Raw genomic sequence first — 20351 nt, forward strand, 5'->3', positions numbered from 1 at the left:
TATTATAGAAGTCATGTCTAACAGGAAGATGGAAGAAACCTGTGAACTACTCTTTCTACATGAAATTGCATGCACTTTTTTATGGTTCATGGAAGACAAGAAGACTTGGATTTTGACAGAATTGACAGTAAACAGGCTCAAGGAATTGTATCTATACCTTATTTTGCCTTGTGATTGCAACAGCAAAGGCACCTCTGGAGAACTCAATCCCACTTCAAGGGAAGAGGGTTGAAGTCCATGGGCAAGAACATGTCACCTCCTGAATAGCTCAGTCTGGCCATGGGAGGAAGGGAGACCTCAGGGAAGGACCACTGCTAATATTGAAGGTAGGGAGCATCTTGGAAAGCAGAGAGTCCCAAGCTCTTGAGTTTCTCTTTCCTCCCTTTTTGTGTTTCACACAAAAGGAACACAGACTTTTGAAGAGGGATATCTCCTAGATTAGGAGAGAAGTACCCAAGCCAGAAAAAAGGTAGGACCCTTTCTGTCAGCAGTTACCGCTTTTCCTATCTCTGGGTTGCTGGTAGGAGACAAAAGGTTTGTTTGGGATTTAAACAGCAGGTATTAACCCCTTCCTAATGGCTAAGTGAGGGAGGTAGGATGACCACATGGTTAGGAGTCCTAGTTCTATCTTGTGCACTGATGTGTTTGAGATGTGATGTATTCCATCTAATTTTTGCCAGCTAAAAGCAAGGTCTTCAGTCAGGCAGCCTGAACAGCAAGGACAGATCAGCCCATGATAACCTGTTTCTTCTCTCAGGCACCTTCTGAAGATGCTTATTTCTTACCCTTGGTTACAGGTAGTCCTAGACTACCTGAGAGTAGTGGCCAGCAGTTGCACTAGATTATCATTGTAGTTCCCTTCCAACTCATCTATTCTAGGCTAGTCTATTAAAAGTTCTATCATCCTAGAACAAAGCTAAACTATTCTTTCCCTTGCAATTTAAAGCTAGATGCAAGACTCACAAGTATAATTTCCTCCCCTTTTTTGGTACTCCTCTACAACTCAAATCTGTGGTCTTTGCTAGTTTTATAGACCCTAATGGTGACAGTACAGGAACCCATTGGGAAATAAGGACCCAGATGTACTTGTCAGAACAGCAGTCTGCGTAAGGATCATGCAGAAGACTGTATGCTGTAAATTATTTCTTTATAACATATTGAAAAACTTATGTAGATAAGTACTTTGAATTTTCCCATCTGGTTCTGTATTTCCTTGGTTTTGGTTCCCATCTTGTCTGATGTTGGTTTGTCTCATTTTACTGAATCGGAATTTTGATCAAGAGATCCTGCTGCTGGCAGTCACACTCAGTCATCTGTTAGTGAGGAAAACAAACAGCAATACTGGAGTCATAAATCCTTCTCCAGCCAGGAAACCAAAATTGGATCAAAATCCTCTCCCTTTAACAGCGATACCTGAGCAGCTTTCCACTTAAGGTGTGAACTATATTTTGTAGCTGCCAAGGGGAATGTTCTCAGAGATGAATAAACACAGATAAGTGAGAAGCTTCCCTACACTCCCATAGTGTCTTCTACTGTTCCCAAGACCAATTCCTTTTTGTTTGCCCTTTAAAGTTTCCATCCTCACAGTCCTTTTCCTTACCCTAAGTATAAAACTGAATCATTGAATGGTTTGGGTTGGAAGAGACCTTGAAAAATCCCTCATCCACTCCCCCGCTCCACTATGGACAGGGACATCTTTCGCTGATAGCTCTGTTGCACTCCACCACTATGTGATATGGATACTCAACTTCCTTCTAGCTTTGTCCTCTTTTTAATCTGGGAACTCTGAAAGCAAGTTGTGTCCTCTGGATTCATGGACCCCACAGATACCTGCATCTATATAGTGCTGTTAGTGATTCAAAAGATCAGTCAAAGTGGTAATACAAACAAACAAAACAAGGAAGCCAAGTGGGTGTGGTAGGACTAGCAGTAAGTGGTCTGGAACCAAACTGTGGTCAAGCAGAGATCTTCTCTGACCTTGAGGAACTCACTTCATATCGTTACTTTCCTTCCATCTTCTTCTGACTTCTTGGGACTGTCTACACTAGTGTTTTGGTTTAGACAGGGAATACATTTTTTAAAAGACTTGCAGATGCTTGCATTTTCTGTGTGGAAGGATCTCAGAGCATGCAAACCACACTCCTTTCAAATGAAACTAAGCCAGAACACATGTTTCAAGAAGGTCTCCTGCTCTCCAACTAGTCCTGGGCATCCCATTCCTGGGATCAGGCAGGACCTAGACCAAAGTATCTCCAAACACCTACCATGGGGATGTCAGGTCATCAGCAATAACTGCTAACTCTACAGATTCTCTGCATTTAAGCAATAGTAACAGCTAATATAGACACAGACTTCTTCACCACAGTTATATGAGCATTTCAAAGCAGAGACAGGTTCCAGTAATATGACTTTAGAGTGCACAGTGCAGCAGGGCCCCAGCTAGAGCTTGCACAGCCTCTTGGTACTGCTACAATGAAGTTGAAGCATGATCAACTATTTAATTACCATTCTCATCTTCTATGAAGACTGTCTGTCCTTTAAAGACTTTTGTTCCTACTTGTATCTCTCCTGGCCGCATGAAGGGTCCACTTATTCTGTAGTCCTTACACAGTTTAGTGAGGATCTCGCTTGGCTTGGTTGCATCTCGCCATGCGTTGTACCCTTCTCTGCAAGGAGGGAACAGAGGGAAGAGCAATGAGGGAGGTTTTCCTTTCACCAATCAGGACTTCCCATGCACAGATTCAATCCGTTGGCAGTGGCTCTGTCATCGGGTCAGCCTAACTTTTCCTTTGAGCTGTCCAGCACTATTTCTTACTTGAGATATACTCTCTGTCTGCTCAGGTCCTGGGGCAAATCACTCTTTCCTCTTGAAACACAGAAGTTGAGGCAGACTTAGACACACTTTAGATAAAGTAGTCCAGGCACTGGCATGCTCCCCAAGAGGAAACGGACCAGAGCTCGTTCCCTATTCTAACTAAAGGATTCAAGTCTACATGTTCTACCTCCATTTAAGGAAAAGTGTTCTGCATCTCCCACATGTGCAATACAGAAGCTAAGATTATCTGGGTTCTGGAATAAGCACACTGAAGACTGAGCTGGCAAGGGAAGGCTTGGGGTTTGATCTGTGCTTCTGGATTGTTTTTCTACGTTGTCCACTCTTTCTTTGTAGATAAAACGGAGAAACAATCCTAGAAGAACCCCAAACCCACATTTCTCAGGTTAATGCCCTAGCCAATGGCAATGGAGTTATTTCAGTTTCACTCCCTCTGCATTAGGTAATATTTGTGCTCTACGTCCTTGAGAGCGCAGCCATATGACAAAGACAGGGAGCTCAGCACCACCACCCTGTGACCCACCTCTGTTACAGAGGCCATGCCAGCAGCCCTGCTCTATTCTTGGTCTCCCCAGTGCCACACCAGTCCCACTGCCTTTTGCTGCGAACATTCCAGTTGCAGCTGAACAATGGAGAGCAGTGCCCAGTCATAACTTCTCTGACAGATTATTTTCCATTTGCCCTTTATGCTTCTCCAAAGGCAGTTTATCATGCAGGTATGTTATACATAGGCTGTTTACTATCTAAAATACTTGGTGAACAATCAGTGTTGTTTATTTTAAAATATCCACTTCATACTGAAGTTGGCAACTACGCAAAGCCACTGCTAAGCACCATGGGGAAATTTAGTTACAATGCTTCCTGTGACACTTTTGTGCTGCAGAAAGCATAGTATGTAGCCACATCTGGAATCTCTCCTTCAAGTCATTCACTGTCTGCTGCTCTCTATTGCTGTCTGCAGAGGTACTTACATTTCATATTGACTTTGCAATCCACAGGTAGCTCGATGTCTGCTGTAGAAACGATTTTCCAAATCAATTTTAGTCTCTCCAATGAGATCATCTGTTCCCACAAAGTCATGGTCATAGATCTGGACTGTGAGCAAGGAATCCTTGGGGAATGTAGCTTGGATTTCAAATGATCTGCAAAAAAAAAAAATTAAGAACTTTGTAGAGCCAAATGAGTTTTGAAGCCTAAAACAGTTAAGTTAGTATTGCACAAAAGACATGCGGACAGCATCTCTGCTAAATGAGGAGTTTTTGGTAGTATTTCATGTTTTGATCAAATATCTGAATATACTGAAAACACACAGTGCAGAAGTATTTTCTTTCTCCTGCTTTTCTACCATCTCCTGTAGAGGATTGTTCCTACCTACAGTAAACAGAGCAATGGGATGGAGCTGGTCTGCAACAATCATTTATCCTGAATCCAATATAGGTGGAAGTATGGAAATGATAAGGCTAAAGAAGCTGTATGTGAGAGTTCTGACATGCTTTTCAGAACCCTCAAAAGGGACACCTGAGTTTTTTCTGATTTCTTCCAGAAACTTCAAATTAAATATTGAATGTAGGAATCTGGGGGCACCTAGCAAAATGATCAGGCAAAAGCTTTAAAACAAGACTCAATTAAAAGATTGGAATGCCCTTTTCACTCAGTGTGTTTTTCAGGGATACGAATCTTTGTCGTTAAGATTTTTAGGGAAACTGAAAACATAAAGGTGATTTTAAAGGGCATTTGACAAATTAGTGGAAGACAGAACATCCTTATCAGCACAGCACTGGCTACAGATTCTTCCTAAGCAGAGGAAAAACTGAACTTTGCCTCCTGAAGGATGAGTTTTGTCCTTTTTCTCAAAGTGGACAAAGTGGATTTTGTAGCAACAGCAGGGCAGCTTTTGGAGGAGAGAGAGGTTTGGTAATGGTCTGGGATTGCTAGAGGCTGGTGGTGCTGCGTTGACCAGCGCTTCTATGATGGCAAGAGATGGTTACTATGGCCGATGCCACTGCTGCAAAAGAACTGGTGATCCAGTAGCATCAGGGATGCCACTAGCAGAAGCAGCAGCAAGGACTATCCAAATGTACAGCCCATTCCTAACCTTATCTACAACACACAATGTTGATGCCCCATTCTATGTGCATATATAATAGCTGTGCTTTATGGTTTATCATAATCACAGAAACTGGGATGGCATGCTATGGAGGGACCACTTGGCTCTTGTCTTTTCTCCTTACACTTTCTTCTTTAGTTCTCTGCCTTTGCAGACAGGACCCTGGCCTACAGGGCTTTCAGTCCGACACAGTATAGTTTCTCTGTCTTAATGTTCTTACAGAATAACTCCTTCCCAATTCAAAACACTTTCAAGCTTTACAAAAATTCATAGGTATTAGCATTAACAATTCAAAAAACCTATAAAACATTGAAAATTCAAAGCTGATGTTTACTGACAGCTTGCCCTTGTCTTCCCCATTCAGAAGACCATGTGAGTCCATAAACCTACTGTTTTTTGTCCTAGTTCTAAAATTATGTGATCTATTTGACACTGTATAACCTGAAAAAAGAGCAAAGATTGTGAAATAACACTTCACTGTGCTGATGTTTATTTCATTTTAACTTCAACAATTCTGTTAATTTGCACAGACAAGATCATTTGTTGCCTTGTTTCCTCTCATGCATCACTTGCAAAGCCTCTCACAGATTTCATTCAAGGATGTGTTTTGACTGGTATGAGAATGAAATCATTTTTAATGATACAGGATGACACGAAATCTCAACATTTTAACAAGTAGAATTACAAAACATTCAAACAGGCAGAAATCAGCATATAACACACTTTTAATAGCAACAATATTGGTGGCAAGTGATAAAGCAGAAATCACCCCTGAATAAAGAAATAAGACATCACTGACCTTCCAAATACTGGGTTTAGCTGCTTGGGGATGTATTTTTCCCTGTCTTTAATTTCTGTGTTGCCCAGTCTCAGCACAATGTAGGGATCTGACTTGCCATCTGGATCAGCTGGGCTGAGGTTAAACGCCTGTTAGGGAGAAAGGCTGTGACCTCAAGAAGCTTGCTCAAATACAGCACAGTCATTACACAGGACAGTGGGTTTTCTGTCTAGTCCTGGGTGTTCTAGAAGAACAGGGGCTTTACTTGCCTTGTATAATATAAAAATTGGCATTTAGCTTTGCAGGCTTCTAGGAAAAGATCATCTGGAGGAGAAGAGCGTTTTCAAAGGTGCAGCAGGTGTAAGTGCTGTCCTACCACAGAGATGGAAAAAGCAATAGCAAAAGAGGAAATGCCAAGGAAGAAGCTGGCTGCACAACTGCATGCAGAATTCAGGAAAGGTTTCCCAAAAGCATTGGTCAAGGTCTTTGAACAGTGCAAAACAATGCCTTGGGTTATATTTACAAGACTGCTTGGAAGTCTTTATATTAAAGAAATAAAGCATAAATCAAGGAATTAAAGGCAATCTTCATATTCTCTTCTGTTTTGTTTGCCACTGACTCTTTGCATGCCATTCTTCCCCTCTTAGATCTCATGCAGCTCCCTTGTGTGTTTGAAATTCCAGCTCTTTTTATCCCTTTCATGTTGCACTTATTCATCACCTTGTCCTCCATATTTCTTCTTCTTTCTCCACCCCATAAATTATTCACATCTATTGCATGTAACGCACAATCCTCAAAAAATATGCTCCTATTTCCCCCTTACTGCAAAGGTTCTGTATGAATATGCATCATTTTGAAACAACTCTACTGATTAAAACCAGCTGCAATTGCATGATGTGGCTGGAACAGTTTGCCCATACTGTTAGCTCTGTCCCTAGCCTTTTCAGTTGAACAAGTGATTCTCCAGTGTTGTGATTTATCATGATTGAATATTGTGTTTGGTGACAGCCAACATGGTTTCACTATGGGCAAATCATGCCTGACAGATCTGGTGGCTTTCTACAACAGGTTTACAGTGTTGGTAGATAAGGAAAGAGCAACTGATGTCATCTATCTGGAATTGTGCAAAGCTGTGACACTGTCCTGCATGACATGCTTGTGTCTAAGTTGTAGAGACATGGGTTTGATGGATAGACCACTCAGTGGTGTCCTGCTTTCAGCAGGGAGTTACTTTTCTTTCTAGCAGCTGGTGTAGTGCTGTGGTTTGGATATAGGATGACAGCAATGTTGATAACACACTGATATTTTTAGTTGTTGCCAAGGAGGCAAGTTTCCCATACAGCCCTGCTAACATGAAAGTGGGGGTCACCCAGGAAGTTGGGAGGAGACACAGCCAGGACAGGTGACCCAAACTGGCCAAAGGGCTATTCCATACCCTGACATCATGTTCCACTTATCACTAGGGGTGGGCTGAGGAACTGCGTGGCAGATGGAGGTCTGGTGTGGCAGCTGGGGGTCTTGCACAGCATTGGCTTCAGGGTGATGGTTGAATATCTGACTGCTGATAGGAAGCAGTGAATGATCTTTAGGGTCCCTTCCAACTCAAACCATTCTGTGATTCCATGTGGAATGTGTAACACTTTCTACTCTGAACACCCACGTCTGCAACACGAAACATTTGAAATATAACCAAAGAAATTCTACCACATGGATGATGACTTTCAGAGCCTTCACAGCAAAGACACTGGAGGTAAACTGATTTGAAAAGAAACATCAACGTTATTTAAAGTTTAAAAAAAGACATCTCTCAACTTACTGCCACAATATAAACCCTGATGAGGACGTTTACAGAGTGGTTTGGTGGTATCCCTTGCAGGATGCGGGGCTGACCTCCGTCCAGCAAGTTGCCATCCTCAGGGCTTGGGTATATGCAGAAGGAGCCCTGAAAATACAGTGTCTTTTATGTCCCTCAAAAACAGATGAAGTGCAACACAAAAACAATCATTTGAATGCAAACAAAACATCATTCATGCAGCCTGCATTGCAGCACACACACACACAGGACATTTTGTGGTACCACTGAAAGGGAACGTAGGATTAGGTGCACTAAACTTCTTTTAAAATGACTTTGCTGCATAAAATGGTACAATCATCTCATCCAGATAATTTTGAGAAACACTTGCATGTTTTTGGCTCTGTATTTCATTGTTTAAAGGACTAACACCAGCACATCTTCTAAATCTAGTTTTCTTAGTATTAATATTCTAAAAATAACATTTGTCCTTAACTGTATGTTGTAAATTGATAGTTCCACTGAGTTAGTTTCACAACAGTGTGACTGGAATCCAACTGTATTGTTGCAGCCACTGTACAACTCATATAAATCAATATTGACTCGTGCTGCTGAGGAGCTCATACTGCCTGAAAGCAACTGGAAAGTCATTTGAACAGAAATTTGCATTGCAAACTAATTGAGGTATCAATAAGTTTAATCAGTTCTTCTAAACTACAAAGTGCTTGGAATCCTACTAACATTATTCATGCTTCTAACTACGTTTTCAGATTGCCTAATGATGCCCTGGATCAGGCTGTGCAATTGTTTCCAACTGGAATAGCTGTAAAGGCCTCCATTTAAATTACTGAAAATTACATAAGGTGCTGTAACTGTGCAGTAATAAAGTCTCATTAGTGGAATCTGAACTACAGAACATATCTCTTCTTCCCCTTCTATGATTTAAAACATTTTTGTAATTCCTTATTTCAAAACAATGGTGAACATCTGATGCTGGATGCTGCTTTCATTTATCAGAAAATGGGAAAGGAAAAGTACAACTATAGATCCAATAAAAGAGATAAATATTTCCAACAGACTGTCAATGTCTTTTTCTTTCATCTTTGGTATAGCTGAAATATGCTCAAAAACATAAAGTCTCTAAAGTATTACCCATTTAATTAACATTAAAGCTCACCTTAAATTTTCCTATTATTCTGTCTTCAGAGTCAGCATGAACTTCATCATTAGATTTTCCTCTTAAGAGCTGGAAAGTTTTCACCCAGTCCTCAAAGTTATTAAATTCACTCTCCAAGTCTCCTTCATAAATCTTTGAAAATATGAGAATGCTTATTTTTTTGTGGCACAGTCAATGTATTTATAACAATCTTTTATATACTACAGGATGACTAGAAATCCATTTGGGCTCAAAATACAGATTTTCATAAAACCAGGTTTTGCAAAAGTCCTTGAGGAAAAAAAAAAGTTTAATTCCCCACTTAAAAAAGAGCTGGTTTGTCCTTAACCAAAGTCCTTCTCAACTACTGGAAGAGCACGTTAGTGCAGCAGTTAGAAGTGGTTGTAGAAGGCCCTTAACAAACATTTACAAGCCCTGGTGTGAGAGAAAAAGTGTGGTTGTGCTGCACTCACTTCTTTTTTCATCTCTGCAATGTGCCTATGATGTACTGACCCATTCTCTTATGTTAATGTGTCAGGACATGAGAGCAAAGCAAACAATAGTAAAGTTCTTTGCCGACAGAGCTTTAAGATCACTAGAAAGGCCAAATCACTTAAAAGGACTTTTTTCTTTGACACTATACTCCTCTAATTCATATTGTGTTATTTAAAGTGAAATAGAAGGGTCTGGATCGTTAACCAATGAAATCTAATGGAAACTGAGTATTATCTCCCCAACCGGAAGGATGCACTAGCAATTGCAGAGATGCTTTCCATACTCTTTTTTAAGTCATTCTTAATAGGCTATAATATTTCCAATGTGAAATTTGGAATTTCTAATCTCAGTATTTTACAGGCAAAGAACAAACCTGAATTTTCACTTAAGTGTCTCTGGGTGTGTCTTTACTGTTAAATTAAAGGTCTAAGGCCAAGCAGGCCACATCCACCCTACAATCCCCTGGTTTCCTCTGGGCCCCATGTGATGATGTACACTGTCACTATCATTTTGTGTGTTTTATTCATTTCTAAGTATCTGAAATAAATGTAAGGATGCTATTGCTAGACTGAGCTGCTGAGGTCAAGCTTTGGGGAGACAGTGAATAACAGTCTCAGATCTACTTCTCTCCTACCTGCAGTGTTGCTAGGTTTGGAGTTTCTTTCCCCTTCCTTTTCAATGTCTTATCCTTCTTCTTTTTGTCTGGATCCTCTTCTATGATCAGTGCAATGTGGTCAGAAGTCTGCTTATCTGCAGAGATTTCATGATATCATGTAGGCTTTGGGTGAGCAAAGCGCATCAAATGCTGAGATAAGTATGTGAAATAAATTTTCAAGATTTCCCCTCAGTCCTTCTCCATTCATTTTTCTTCTGCAAAGCACAGGGTCCTCTTTTTTTCCAACACTCTTCCCAGCCAGAGATGTGTAATTTTGTCCCCTCTGTGGCTAACATTCTTGATGATGAGCTTGGTGGACCAAGTGTAATGGTGTTGGGTACCACTCCTTCCCAGAACACCCTTTTCCTTCCCAGATGCAAACTAAAACATCTTAACAGCTTTCACAGAAAATGTAATGCTTATTTAAAATTTGAAGCTGCTATTTATGCTGACTGGTGCTTCAGGTATCAGGTGATCCAAGTCCTCCTTTGTTCAAAGGCATCAAATTTAGAGTGTATCTCACTTTGGAAAGCTCAGAAATAAGACAAATAAGAGGAGATAACTGACCAGCCTCAAGCCAGACTCTGAACACGGAGAGGGGTTTCCCAACAAATAGAAGGTGAGCCCTCAAAAATGGCACTGAGATGGTTCAGCTCTTTCGTTAAGTTTGGATTTTGAGTAGGGCTACTCTCAAGGAGCTCTTCTCTCAGCCTGTATATATGTCTGGGATTCTTCCAGCCCAAGTGCAACACCTTACACTTGGCAGTGTTGAACCCAAGAACTGAGAGAAGCTTCTTTTTCTGAACCTGTTATAAATGCACCTAAGATTTGCATAATCTCCACTTTCTATTATTTAGGACTTTGACTTTACAAATCTTTATGCAAGAGACCTGAATGACAGGAAACTCATTTTAACTCAACATCTGATCAGCTATACAGGAAGGAATCCCTTACGCTGGCAGAATTCTGTTATCAGACATTAACTGCTGACAGTAAAATAGTAAAGAAGCAAAGTATTAGTAGCACAAAATAACAGAAAATGAAAATAATTTACTTACTGTCTTCAGGTTTTCCCTCACTGGAAAAAATTCCTTTTGCCTTTCAAAAGAAAAAGATGATGGACAAACTTCTCATTATGAATGTAATACCAGAAAGGAATAAATCTACTTTTACAACATGGCTTGTGCACAAGAGTCTTGGGCATGCTAGGTGACTTACTTTTTGCATTTTCAGCACAGAAGCATAATATTTTGACCACCAGTCAATAACATTTTCAGCTGATTCATCTGCAATCGTTCTTTTCCTCCTCTTTGTTGACCGTCGCATGGATTTTTTCATATCCTACCAAAGCATGGGGAAAACACTGTTGAACTCTAGAACTGATTAAAACTAATCACCTGACTCATGACATCAAGCATGAACAGATGTATATGCAGAAAATTTCAAAATGCAGTGTGAATTAGTATCTCTGTCTTCATGGTCATTATATTATTGAAGTTATCTCTCTATTACCTACTGATGATGCCAAAATTTTGAACATTTGAGACATTGCCACAGAAGCAACTCATGCAACAGGCAAACCTACACAGAGAAGTAGGTAAAGATGTTTTAAGGGATGCAAACATTCAGGTACAAATTGGTTTCTCCCACTTCAGTTTGCATCTATTTTAAGAATTCCCATTATTATTTTATTGCCTTTTAGAATAATAAAGAGGCCCAACAGTTGTTGCAATTCAGCTGTTCTGTTCTTACAAAAAGCTAAAATCTGATCCTGAAGATCACATGCTCACATTGCCAGTCTTACTAGCTTTATTCTTGTGTAAGGATTGCCCCTTGTTAAACAGAGTGGTTCATCCTGGACCTTTACAAAGGGTGTTCAGTTCGGATGCAGAAGCCGAAGAAAAGGCAGAAATATAAAGGTGGAAATGACATTTAATATGGCACAGACAGTTAAATTTACTGTTGTACATTAATTTGTTATGTAACAGACTAAAGATCCAGACTGGTGTTATAAACACCCTGCAGTTTCTCTGACCTCCTAATTATGAAGGATGCTGGAAACATCTGACCACCGAAACATCCAAGGTTAAAGAAACACGCTTTATATAGCTGCAGAAACAGCTTCTGAAATTAAATTCAGTCCTGTGCCCTCCATTTTTATTGTTGTTAATAAAAGAGCAATCGTTATGGGAGAAACTACAGACAGAGGAGGAGCATGTGCAACTTAACAGAAAATAAAATGCACAATCTAGAGCATATACTGTACTGTAAGCACCATGTTGCCCAGAATCGCAGTGATTTCCTGTACTTTCCTACCTGCTTCTACCCACAGACTGACACCAGGTTTGTACTTTGACCATAAGATCTTCTGAAAACAGACTTTCTGCTCCACATTTCTTCAGCATTTAACAAAGGGTGGCTTTCATCCCTACCTAAATGCCATGGACACAGAAACAGTCATTCACAGAGACAGTTTTGCAGTTAAGCAGGTATTCAAGGCCAGGAAAACCAAAAATCCTACTCCAGCAGTGCTTGCCCATGGGATGACTATCCAGCACAAAAGGAAAGGAAGGAAGTATCTATTAATGAAAGGTAATGAAATTATTATATGGGGTCAAAATTACATTGCTAACTAGTTGTCTCAAGGGCCAGTAAGATAGCGTGTGTATTAACATCAGAATCCAGAATCTCTAATCCTGGGTTAAGTGATAGATTACGATTGTATAAGGAGGGCTAAAGTGTGCAAGACTGCAAGAGGATGTTAGTTGGAAGCTTCTACTATACCCACCCTTTGTTTTCTGTCTTTCCCTGGTTCAGAGGCACGGTGTTCTGGTTCAGTGGCAGGAAGTGTTGCAAGAAATGGGTCTGGCTCTACCACTGTACATTGACCCTGCTCCACCTCAGCATAGATGAGATCAGCTAAAAATGGTTCTTCTTGGGATAACTCAGCAGGTTGGGATGACTCAGGTGAAACTGAAATTGAAATTTTGCAAGTTAGGTAAGATTTTGCCAGAAATGTTATCATCACATTTGGTGATCAAGAAATGATTGTATCATTAAGGGTTTAACCCTACACTCAACACAACAAACTGTATCTTCTAAGTGCCTAGAGTTAAGCCTCTGAGCAGGTCATTTGTCTTTTTATTTGGGGCTGGGATTGGATATTTACCTTTTCCAATTTCTATAACGTCTACTCTGTTTGTTGTAGCTTGAGGGCCCAATGGGGTCTTACACAGGAATTGCTTAAGGCAATTGATGGTGTGTGTTCCAACAAGAGTACTCCTCCCAAACGCTCTCCAGTCAACCACACAGATACTTAGTGGTGGATGCAAGAGTTCATTTTCAGGCAGCTCCTATGGAGGAGGACAGACAGTAGCATGAGAATTGTTGGACAATATAGAACAGAATCACAATATTTGTTGTGCAGAGTAATGAGACTGTTGGTCTTCTCTCCCTTCTTCTCCCCAGCTATTAACATACCCAAAACACAAAATGTATACAGCATAAGCATACAGACCTGCCCATGGTTTTCTGTCAAGTTTGGAGAAAACCTAGTCCTTAAGAATACACTGGACTGTGGCTGGATACGGACTGTGCTACTGAGTAGAGTCCCTTGATAGAGTAAACTGGGAGAATCTCTTGATAAACTGAGAAAATAAGGTTAGTGTCTTTTTGTTTTATAAATAAACTTTTTCTCTCCTGATGCTATCAAGTAGAGATTATTTTTTTCTGATGCTGACCTTTGTCCACTTAAAGTCCCAGCTCTTATAACCCAGCTAACAGGCAATAATTAAATTTCCACTCCATAACAGCAAGTGTTACAATATGAAAAGGACCTGAGCTCATGAGCCAGAAATCATCAATCCCCTTAATAGCTCAGTAACACACAAAGGAAAATTAAAAGAATTGAAAGAAAATAAAAAAAAAGTGGAACACTACACTGAAAAAGGGGAAAAGTACTAAAAATAGTCCTGTTATCTGCCAACAAGTTACAGCCTATCAGTAAAAACCTTATTGCAAAATATTTTCTTGCCTATTTGGGATATAACATGAGGAACATCATCTTTTATTATACATTTGAAGCAGAATTCTTTAAAAGCATCTTCTAATCAGTAGCTTTTGCACAAGAACTCATGTCCCCTAATATTTAATCAAGACACAGAGGAAATAATTTTACAAGAAAGGAAGGAAATTAGTAATTACACCTTGTCTAACCAGAGAACAGACAGGCAAGGAGCAGCATGCGGTACGCACCACTTCAAACCAGTCTGCAAGGCCACTGAAATTGGGATTTTTCTTATAGCTCTGGATGACAGAGGATTTCACTCCTTTCCCCGCACATTCGATGAGAACTTGGGGCCGATCTACAGAGAGGAGTTGCACTTTCTTCAGCTCTCGAACACCCCAGAACAGGACCTATGGTGGGAAGAGAGAAACACAGGTAGCCTGAAGAGACCACTCGGCCTGGGGAAAGCCAGTGGCAGGATCCTATCACCTCGTATCCTTTTGGGAATGCAGGACTACCAGGAAAAAAAAAATCAATTTAAATCTGATATCAAATCCTATTAAGATTATGGTGAATCAGAGAATCATAGAAGGGACCTCAAAGATCATCTAGTTCCAACCCCCTGCCATGGGCAGGGACACCCTCCAGTAGACCAGGTTGCCCAAAGCCCCATCCAGCCTGGCCTTGAACACTGCCAGGGCGGGGGCAGCCACAGCTTCTCTGGGCAACCTGTTCCAGTGCCTCACCACCCTAATAGTAAAGAATAGCAATAAATAACTTCCAACTGTTACCAAGGAGTTATTGCCAACAGCAACCCATGATAATCAGATTTGCAAAAGTTTTCTCTTCAGCAGGGCAAGGGGATTATTCATCTAAACAGCAAGGAGTCTCTGAAGGAGATTGGGTTTTTTAAAATATGGGTCTGCAGGAAAAATGGGACTTTACAGACCACACATTGCATGTCCTGAAGGAGAGGGCTGGGGCAGCAAGATATGGTTAAGTTACAATTGGTGAGAGAAGTTTTGAATCTCATGAACCTTAAACGGAGTCTGGAGGGCTTTGTGAACAACTTGAATGTTGGCAGAACTTGTGTGAGTCAGGCAGCAGCAAGGAGCACTGGAATGGCCTGAGGATCAGTGAGATCCTGCTCTGTTGCCAGAGGTTCCTGGTTAAAAGGGGGGAACGCTTCCGTACTTACAATGGCTCTATGGCATTTTCCACCACTGTGAAATACAATATCTTTAAAAAAAAAAGTCATTTATTTGCTGGATACCCTACTGGGTTCATATGTCACTATATATACGTGCACTTCAACAGTAACCTTGTTCTCACAACAATTTCGCTGTCTGGATCTGGATGCAATTTCCCTGATTTTAAGGTGCCCAAGGTATCAGACTGAGGACTGGAGTTGTGCTGTGCTCCCTCCAGAACCTAAGAAAGTAGAGATGCAATTCCAAAACATAATTTAAGATCTGGATCACTCTGGGAGGGTGGCTGCTCTGCTCAGATGTGCTCACAAGAAGCCTATAGTGAGAATGTTGGGTGCTTTAGAGGTATTTGGGATGATTGTCGTAGCAGTGTAGCATAGAAAGTGTGGAAGCAGCACTAATCAATTGTACTGCAGGGGCTTTCATAGCACAATGCTTAGAGGAACACCAATGTTTAAGGATTTAAGTTGTCCCTTTAGCATCACCAGAGTAGTTTATGTGTTTATTTATGTTGCAATGTCAGGTGTAGAAAAAAGAATAGTGCTAACAAAACCTCTTTACTATGTACAGAAAACAACAGCTCAACTAAATGATACAGCAGAACTAATAATTGTTCTTTCCATCAGCTCAGTTGCTTGGTCTTTTAAGTCAAAGCTGGAACGGCTTCTGGGCACATGAATGAGCATTTCTGGGGAAGGACAACCATTTAATGCAAACAGGGTCTGACTTGGCACAGCAAAATGGGTAAATAAGCAGGTGGTGTGCAGGCTGCAGGATGAGTGACAAGGAGTGGTGACAGTGGGCATCACCTGGGCGTTACACTGACGAGAAAAGCTGCCTCGTTTCCCTGCTTTCTAACATAAGGAGACTTTGGGCCCAAATGGTGCAAGAGAGGGAGGGAGACAAGGTGCAATGATTTGTATGCAGGCAGGTGACATCGCTTGGCTGAAGTAGGTGACTGATGCTGAACTTCACCTCCAGTGAGGACAGCTGCAAGGGGAAGCTCTCTCCATCTCCTGCTGACACTTCCTTGGGCTGCACAGACTGCAGGCCCTTCAGCCACACTCTCCCAATGGGTGCGGTCCCTTCCCAGCACACTGGGACTGAGTTTTCACCTTTTCTGGCCTCAGCTGGAAGCACTGGCTCATATGCCCAGCCTCAGGGATTCAATTTGATCTGGATTTACTACATTTATTTTGGAATGCATATACTACTTTTACATGAATCCTATTGATCAGGGTTTTACAATCATCATCCCTTACTGTTTATAGTTCGGTAAGAGAATGAAAGGAGTTGAGACTTGAAAACTGAAATATTCTAAGTATCTCACCTCCACTCTGTACTTGCTTAATACAGGTCGGATGTTAGCTGGGACTGGGTAAATCTGGCCAACATCTGGTGGATCCAGCGGGGGAAGTCTGTCTGGATCTGACTCAGGAATCTGAAAAATTAAGCAGTCATAACTTAGGCTGTTGTTTAGAAGAATAAAACCAGTATCAGAACTCTCTCTGAGTGGCACAGGAACACATGAGTTTAATGCAGTTTTACAAGACACGTTGCAGAGCAGACAGGTTGTGCTGTGAGAGGAATGTGACCTGGATTGCTATCTGCCCTGCTGCGATGCTAAAACACTCGGCATGAGGTGTATCCAATTGATTTGCTTTATGCATCTTTCTGGGAAAAAAAAAAGGGCTCCTTTGTCATAGCAGGACATAGTCTGCCCTAAAGATACACATGTACTGAAGCATGGCAATTATATTTACTAAAAATGGAAAGTGTGGTAATTCTATCTAACAAAAACCCTGAGTAAAACTGCTTAGAAGATTCTCACCAGAAAATTTTAGATCTAGTGCTAGTTAAAAAAATGCTGGTGAAGAGAAAACACACATCAGCTCAACCACACATCTGCCAGACAAGCACAATGCTTTCCAGCTGGCATGGAATGGCAGTCCCACATTACTGCATGCTGACAACATTTGCAGAACTTGCAAATCATACCTCCAACACCATGGCTGGATCTTCTCTCTGCAGCTACTAAAACCTTGCAGCAGGCAGCTCTTACATTCTTTGCCTCTGGTTGCACATCAGCCTACCCCACATTCAGGAGCTTCTTTGGGGTGCACCACTGCCCTGTGCCAGGGGGTGGGAGTGCATGCTCCACTGCAACTCTGAGCTGTGACCATCTCTTTGCCTCCTTCCATGCTCCAGGATCTGCTCCTTGTTTGGTTCTCCTTCTGTGGGAAAGTTCACTGACTTCTTTTCCCAATCCCTTCCTAATTTTCAACAGTCTATGACGTCAGAACATGCAGGGCAGATATGAATCCTGGTTTAATTTAGTGAATTTCTTCATAAAACAGTTAAAGCCAGGACCTGATATCACCCCTACGAGAAGTCCAGGCTGTGGTAGCAGAACACAGGTTTCACTGTGAGCAAACAACCTAGAGAGGCAGTGCTCTCATCGCCTTTTTAGTGAAGTATGGTACCTAAAGTGCACCCAAAGCCATGAGTAACAGCTTCTGGGAAAAAGAAACACAACTTCTGGAGAGCTTCATTGTTCCTAAGCTAACGTGTTGCTGTTGAAAGGTGAAGCATGTGAGATACACCTCTCAGAGGACCTGTAAAGATGAAGTCTTCTCCTTCTTTTAACTAAGCCATCTCTCTGTTATCTGCAGCTATGTGCAGTCACGTGGGAGTTTAATTAGCACAAGGGAGAAAAGATGCAGGTGAAGGAGGAGATGGGTGGGAAACATATCTTCTAGCACAGCACCTGCAGCATATGTGAGCAGTCACATCATCAACTGCAATAATTCACGTGTACATGTTTACTGCCTTTTATCAGTAAAAATGCAAAGCAATTCATTTAATAGATTTCATGGAACTCGAGGCCAGAGATTGAGGATTAGTTTCATTGTTCCCCAATGTATCTGGTTTCTATCAGCCACTCCTGTGATGCTGTTTAAAAAGCCAAACCGAAACACACAATTTTGTGAACAATACCTGTCTGTGTAGAAATCCACCTGGTTAGTTTTAATTATATTCAGAGCTTCCAACTCTATATTAAGTGACATTAAAAGGTCCAAAACATTTACCCCATAATAGATTATCTGATACTTTAAATAAAACAAGAGGCAAAGACCACCTGAACCAGATCACATAGCAGATGGCATGTCCCTGCACAGTTCACATCTCAGAGTGCTCACTTTCTTTGCATTATCTGATGTGGGTATTGAAGACAGATGATCAACAAAAATATATTAGTCTCTATGATACAGTGACTTATGCATATGTATTTTCTAAAATGTATCATTTTATTCTTTTTTTTTTTTTTAAACTAGAACATGCATAGGTGTTTGTGTTGCTTCTTACAGCTATGAGTAGGGATTAGTTCCCAAGGACATGGCTTAGGAGAGGAAGGCTGGTGAGATCTCACATTTAAGGACAGAAAGAGTTTTTTTAAACTGCTCTCCAGCACTGCAAAACCTAAGACTGTTACCAAATTAAGATTGCCTGGATATTCACTTCCGTTCTTTTTAAGTATTGCAGTTAACAATTCTCTAGTATCTTTCAAGGTTCCCAGTTTTCCAGAATCTAGCAACCATTTGTGGAGTTGAGAATGCTTCTGTATTACACAGTGAAACTGCTAATTTCAGTGAAATTAGCTTGGAATAACTCAGAGGGGATTTTGGCCACAGGGAAACAGCACAGAACAAGAGGTGAAGAGTGATTTAGCACTCACATTACAGTAGAGGAAAAGAAAAAGTTGTATTTACAGGGGGATTGTGTTTTTTGATTTAAAAAAAAATAGAAATTCTGAGATCACTTTGAGCAAAATCAAGACTCCTAGTATTCATTAGTATTTTTTTAGTCTGCCATATTAACTACAGTTATCAAGCACAGTATGTCGAGGGAAAGTTTATTGGCTCAGAATGAGAATAAATTAGTGATGAGAGATTTTGGTTTCCATCCTTACAAGAGCATCATCAGGAATTTCCTGATGTTGCAAGGACCCACTGGCACACCAGCTCTGGGAGTGCTTTGAAGCCTGCAGGATGTTTATAAATATCTTTCCCTGAAAATTTCTTTAATGTTCAAATTGGGGTTTTTTATGCCATGTGAGATGCTCTGGAGTGTTGTCACTGAGAAGAATAACACAAACCATGAAAATAAGGACTCCAAGGTTGTTACTTACAGTTCTTGACAACTCTCTAGAGAAGTCTTAGGAGTATATTTGGATATATCCGAGAAGCAGTGCTGCTTCCCTTGTCCCAAAAGATGACAAAACAAAGTACAGTGCTCTCTTTGTTCACCAAACATGGATTTCAATAAGAGAGAAAATTATAGCTAAGGTACTAGACTCTATCCCTAGGTGCCCACCACAATGAGGATATGCTTCCCATGCATTATTTAAGGCTTTCATCAAGAACACAATTAGCCCATCATGCTTAAAAGCCTGTTATATCTTGGGAATATCTGTAAAACATGTCAGGGAGCTCCACATTTCACCCATTCAGACTTCAGAATAAATTGCTGTAGGTTTTCAGTGGAGAGAAGTTTCTCCTAACTGGTGGCTCTGCAAGTTCCCCTGAAATTCCCTGACATCCCAACCACAATACACAATATGCATCTGTTGGTCTAGCCCCAAAGGTACACTGAATTTGCCTCCTGTCTCAAAGCTGGAAACCAGTGTAACATTTCCCTGATATGCTAGGAGTATCTGAAAACTCCATCTCCCTAATCCAATCATTATTCACCACTCCCTTTATCTGAAAGAAAGTATCCTTGGGAGCTTTGAGGTTGCTGAAGTCAGCATCGTGCACCAGGCCAAAAATCGTGTCATCACAATGGTGGAACAATTTTCATAGTTGTTTCTCAGGATAAAGCCCAATTTAGGAAGGGGCAAATGATGGGCAAATGAGGCTCACAGCGTGCAAGGGGCTGGCAGTGGTGTGTGCACAGATATTGGCCCCTGTCAGGGGGGAGTGTGATGGATTGTGGTGGACGATGGGGTCCAGCAGCTTCAGTTGCAGTTCCCACTAATTTAAGAGGGTGGCAGCCCTCAATACCACAGCTGCTTTTGTGAGCCCTGGGTGTAGGAATTTAATGTTCCAGAAAGGCTAGTTTACCTCCAGGAGCTCAAACGTAGCAAGAAGGTCTCCTCCAGAAAGATTTCCACAATACACTGGGTGGTAAGCAAGTTTAGGTGGTTTGTAGTTTTGATCAGCAAGTCTCACCACAGGGGCAGCCACTGTAGACCCAATGTATTCTGCTTTACCCTAAATAAAAAAAAGAATATAGGTGTCAGATGTATTGGAATTTCATGG

The 20351-nt window shown here is 41.0% G+C and overlaps 1 protein-coding gene across 1 annotated transcript in view; it reads right to left on the reverse strand.

The window, feature by feature from the left end:
• Positions 1-20351, reverse strand: part of FER1L6 (fer-1 like family member 6) — a gene marked incomplete at both ends in the record, with an annotated part of 79287 nt that overhangs the window by 12404 nt on the left and 46532 nt on the right. Inside the window, 13 exons of the mRNA XM_084280150.1 lie at positions 2506-2666; positions 3805-3975; positions 5740-5867; positions 7535-7660; positions 8688-8819; positions 9796-9911; positions 10875-10914; positions 11035-11157; positions 12605-12789; positions 12986-13169; positions 14071-14232; positions 16361-16471; positions 20154-20303. Coding sequence (XP_084136276.1) covers positions 2506-2666; positions 3805-3975; positions 5740-5867; positions 7535-7660; positions 8688-8819; positions 9796-9911; positions 10875-10914; positions 11035-11157; positions 12605-12789; positions 12986-13169; positions 14071-14232; positions 16361-16471; positions 20154-20303 — 1789 coding nt within the window. The remainder of the gene's footprint in view (positions 1-2505; positions 2667-3804; positions 3976-5739; positions 5868-7534; positions 7661-8687; positions 8820-9795; positions 9912-10874; positions 10915-11034; positions 11158-12604; positions 12790-12985; positions 13170-14070; positions 14233-16360; positions 16472-20153; positions 20304-20351) is intronic.

Source organism: Gallinula chloropus (assembly GCF_964237585.1).
Source record: "Gallinula chloropus genome assembly, chromosome: 2".
Classification (NCBI taxonomy): Eukaryota; Metazoa; Chordata; class Aves; order Gruiformes; family Rallidae; genus Gallinula; species Gallinula chloropus.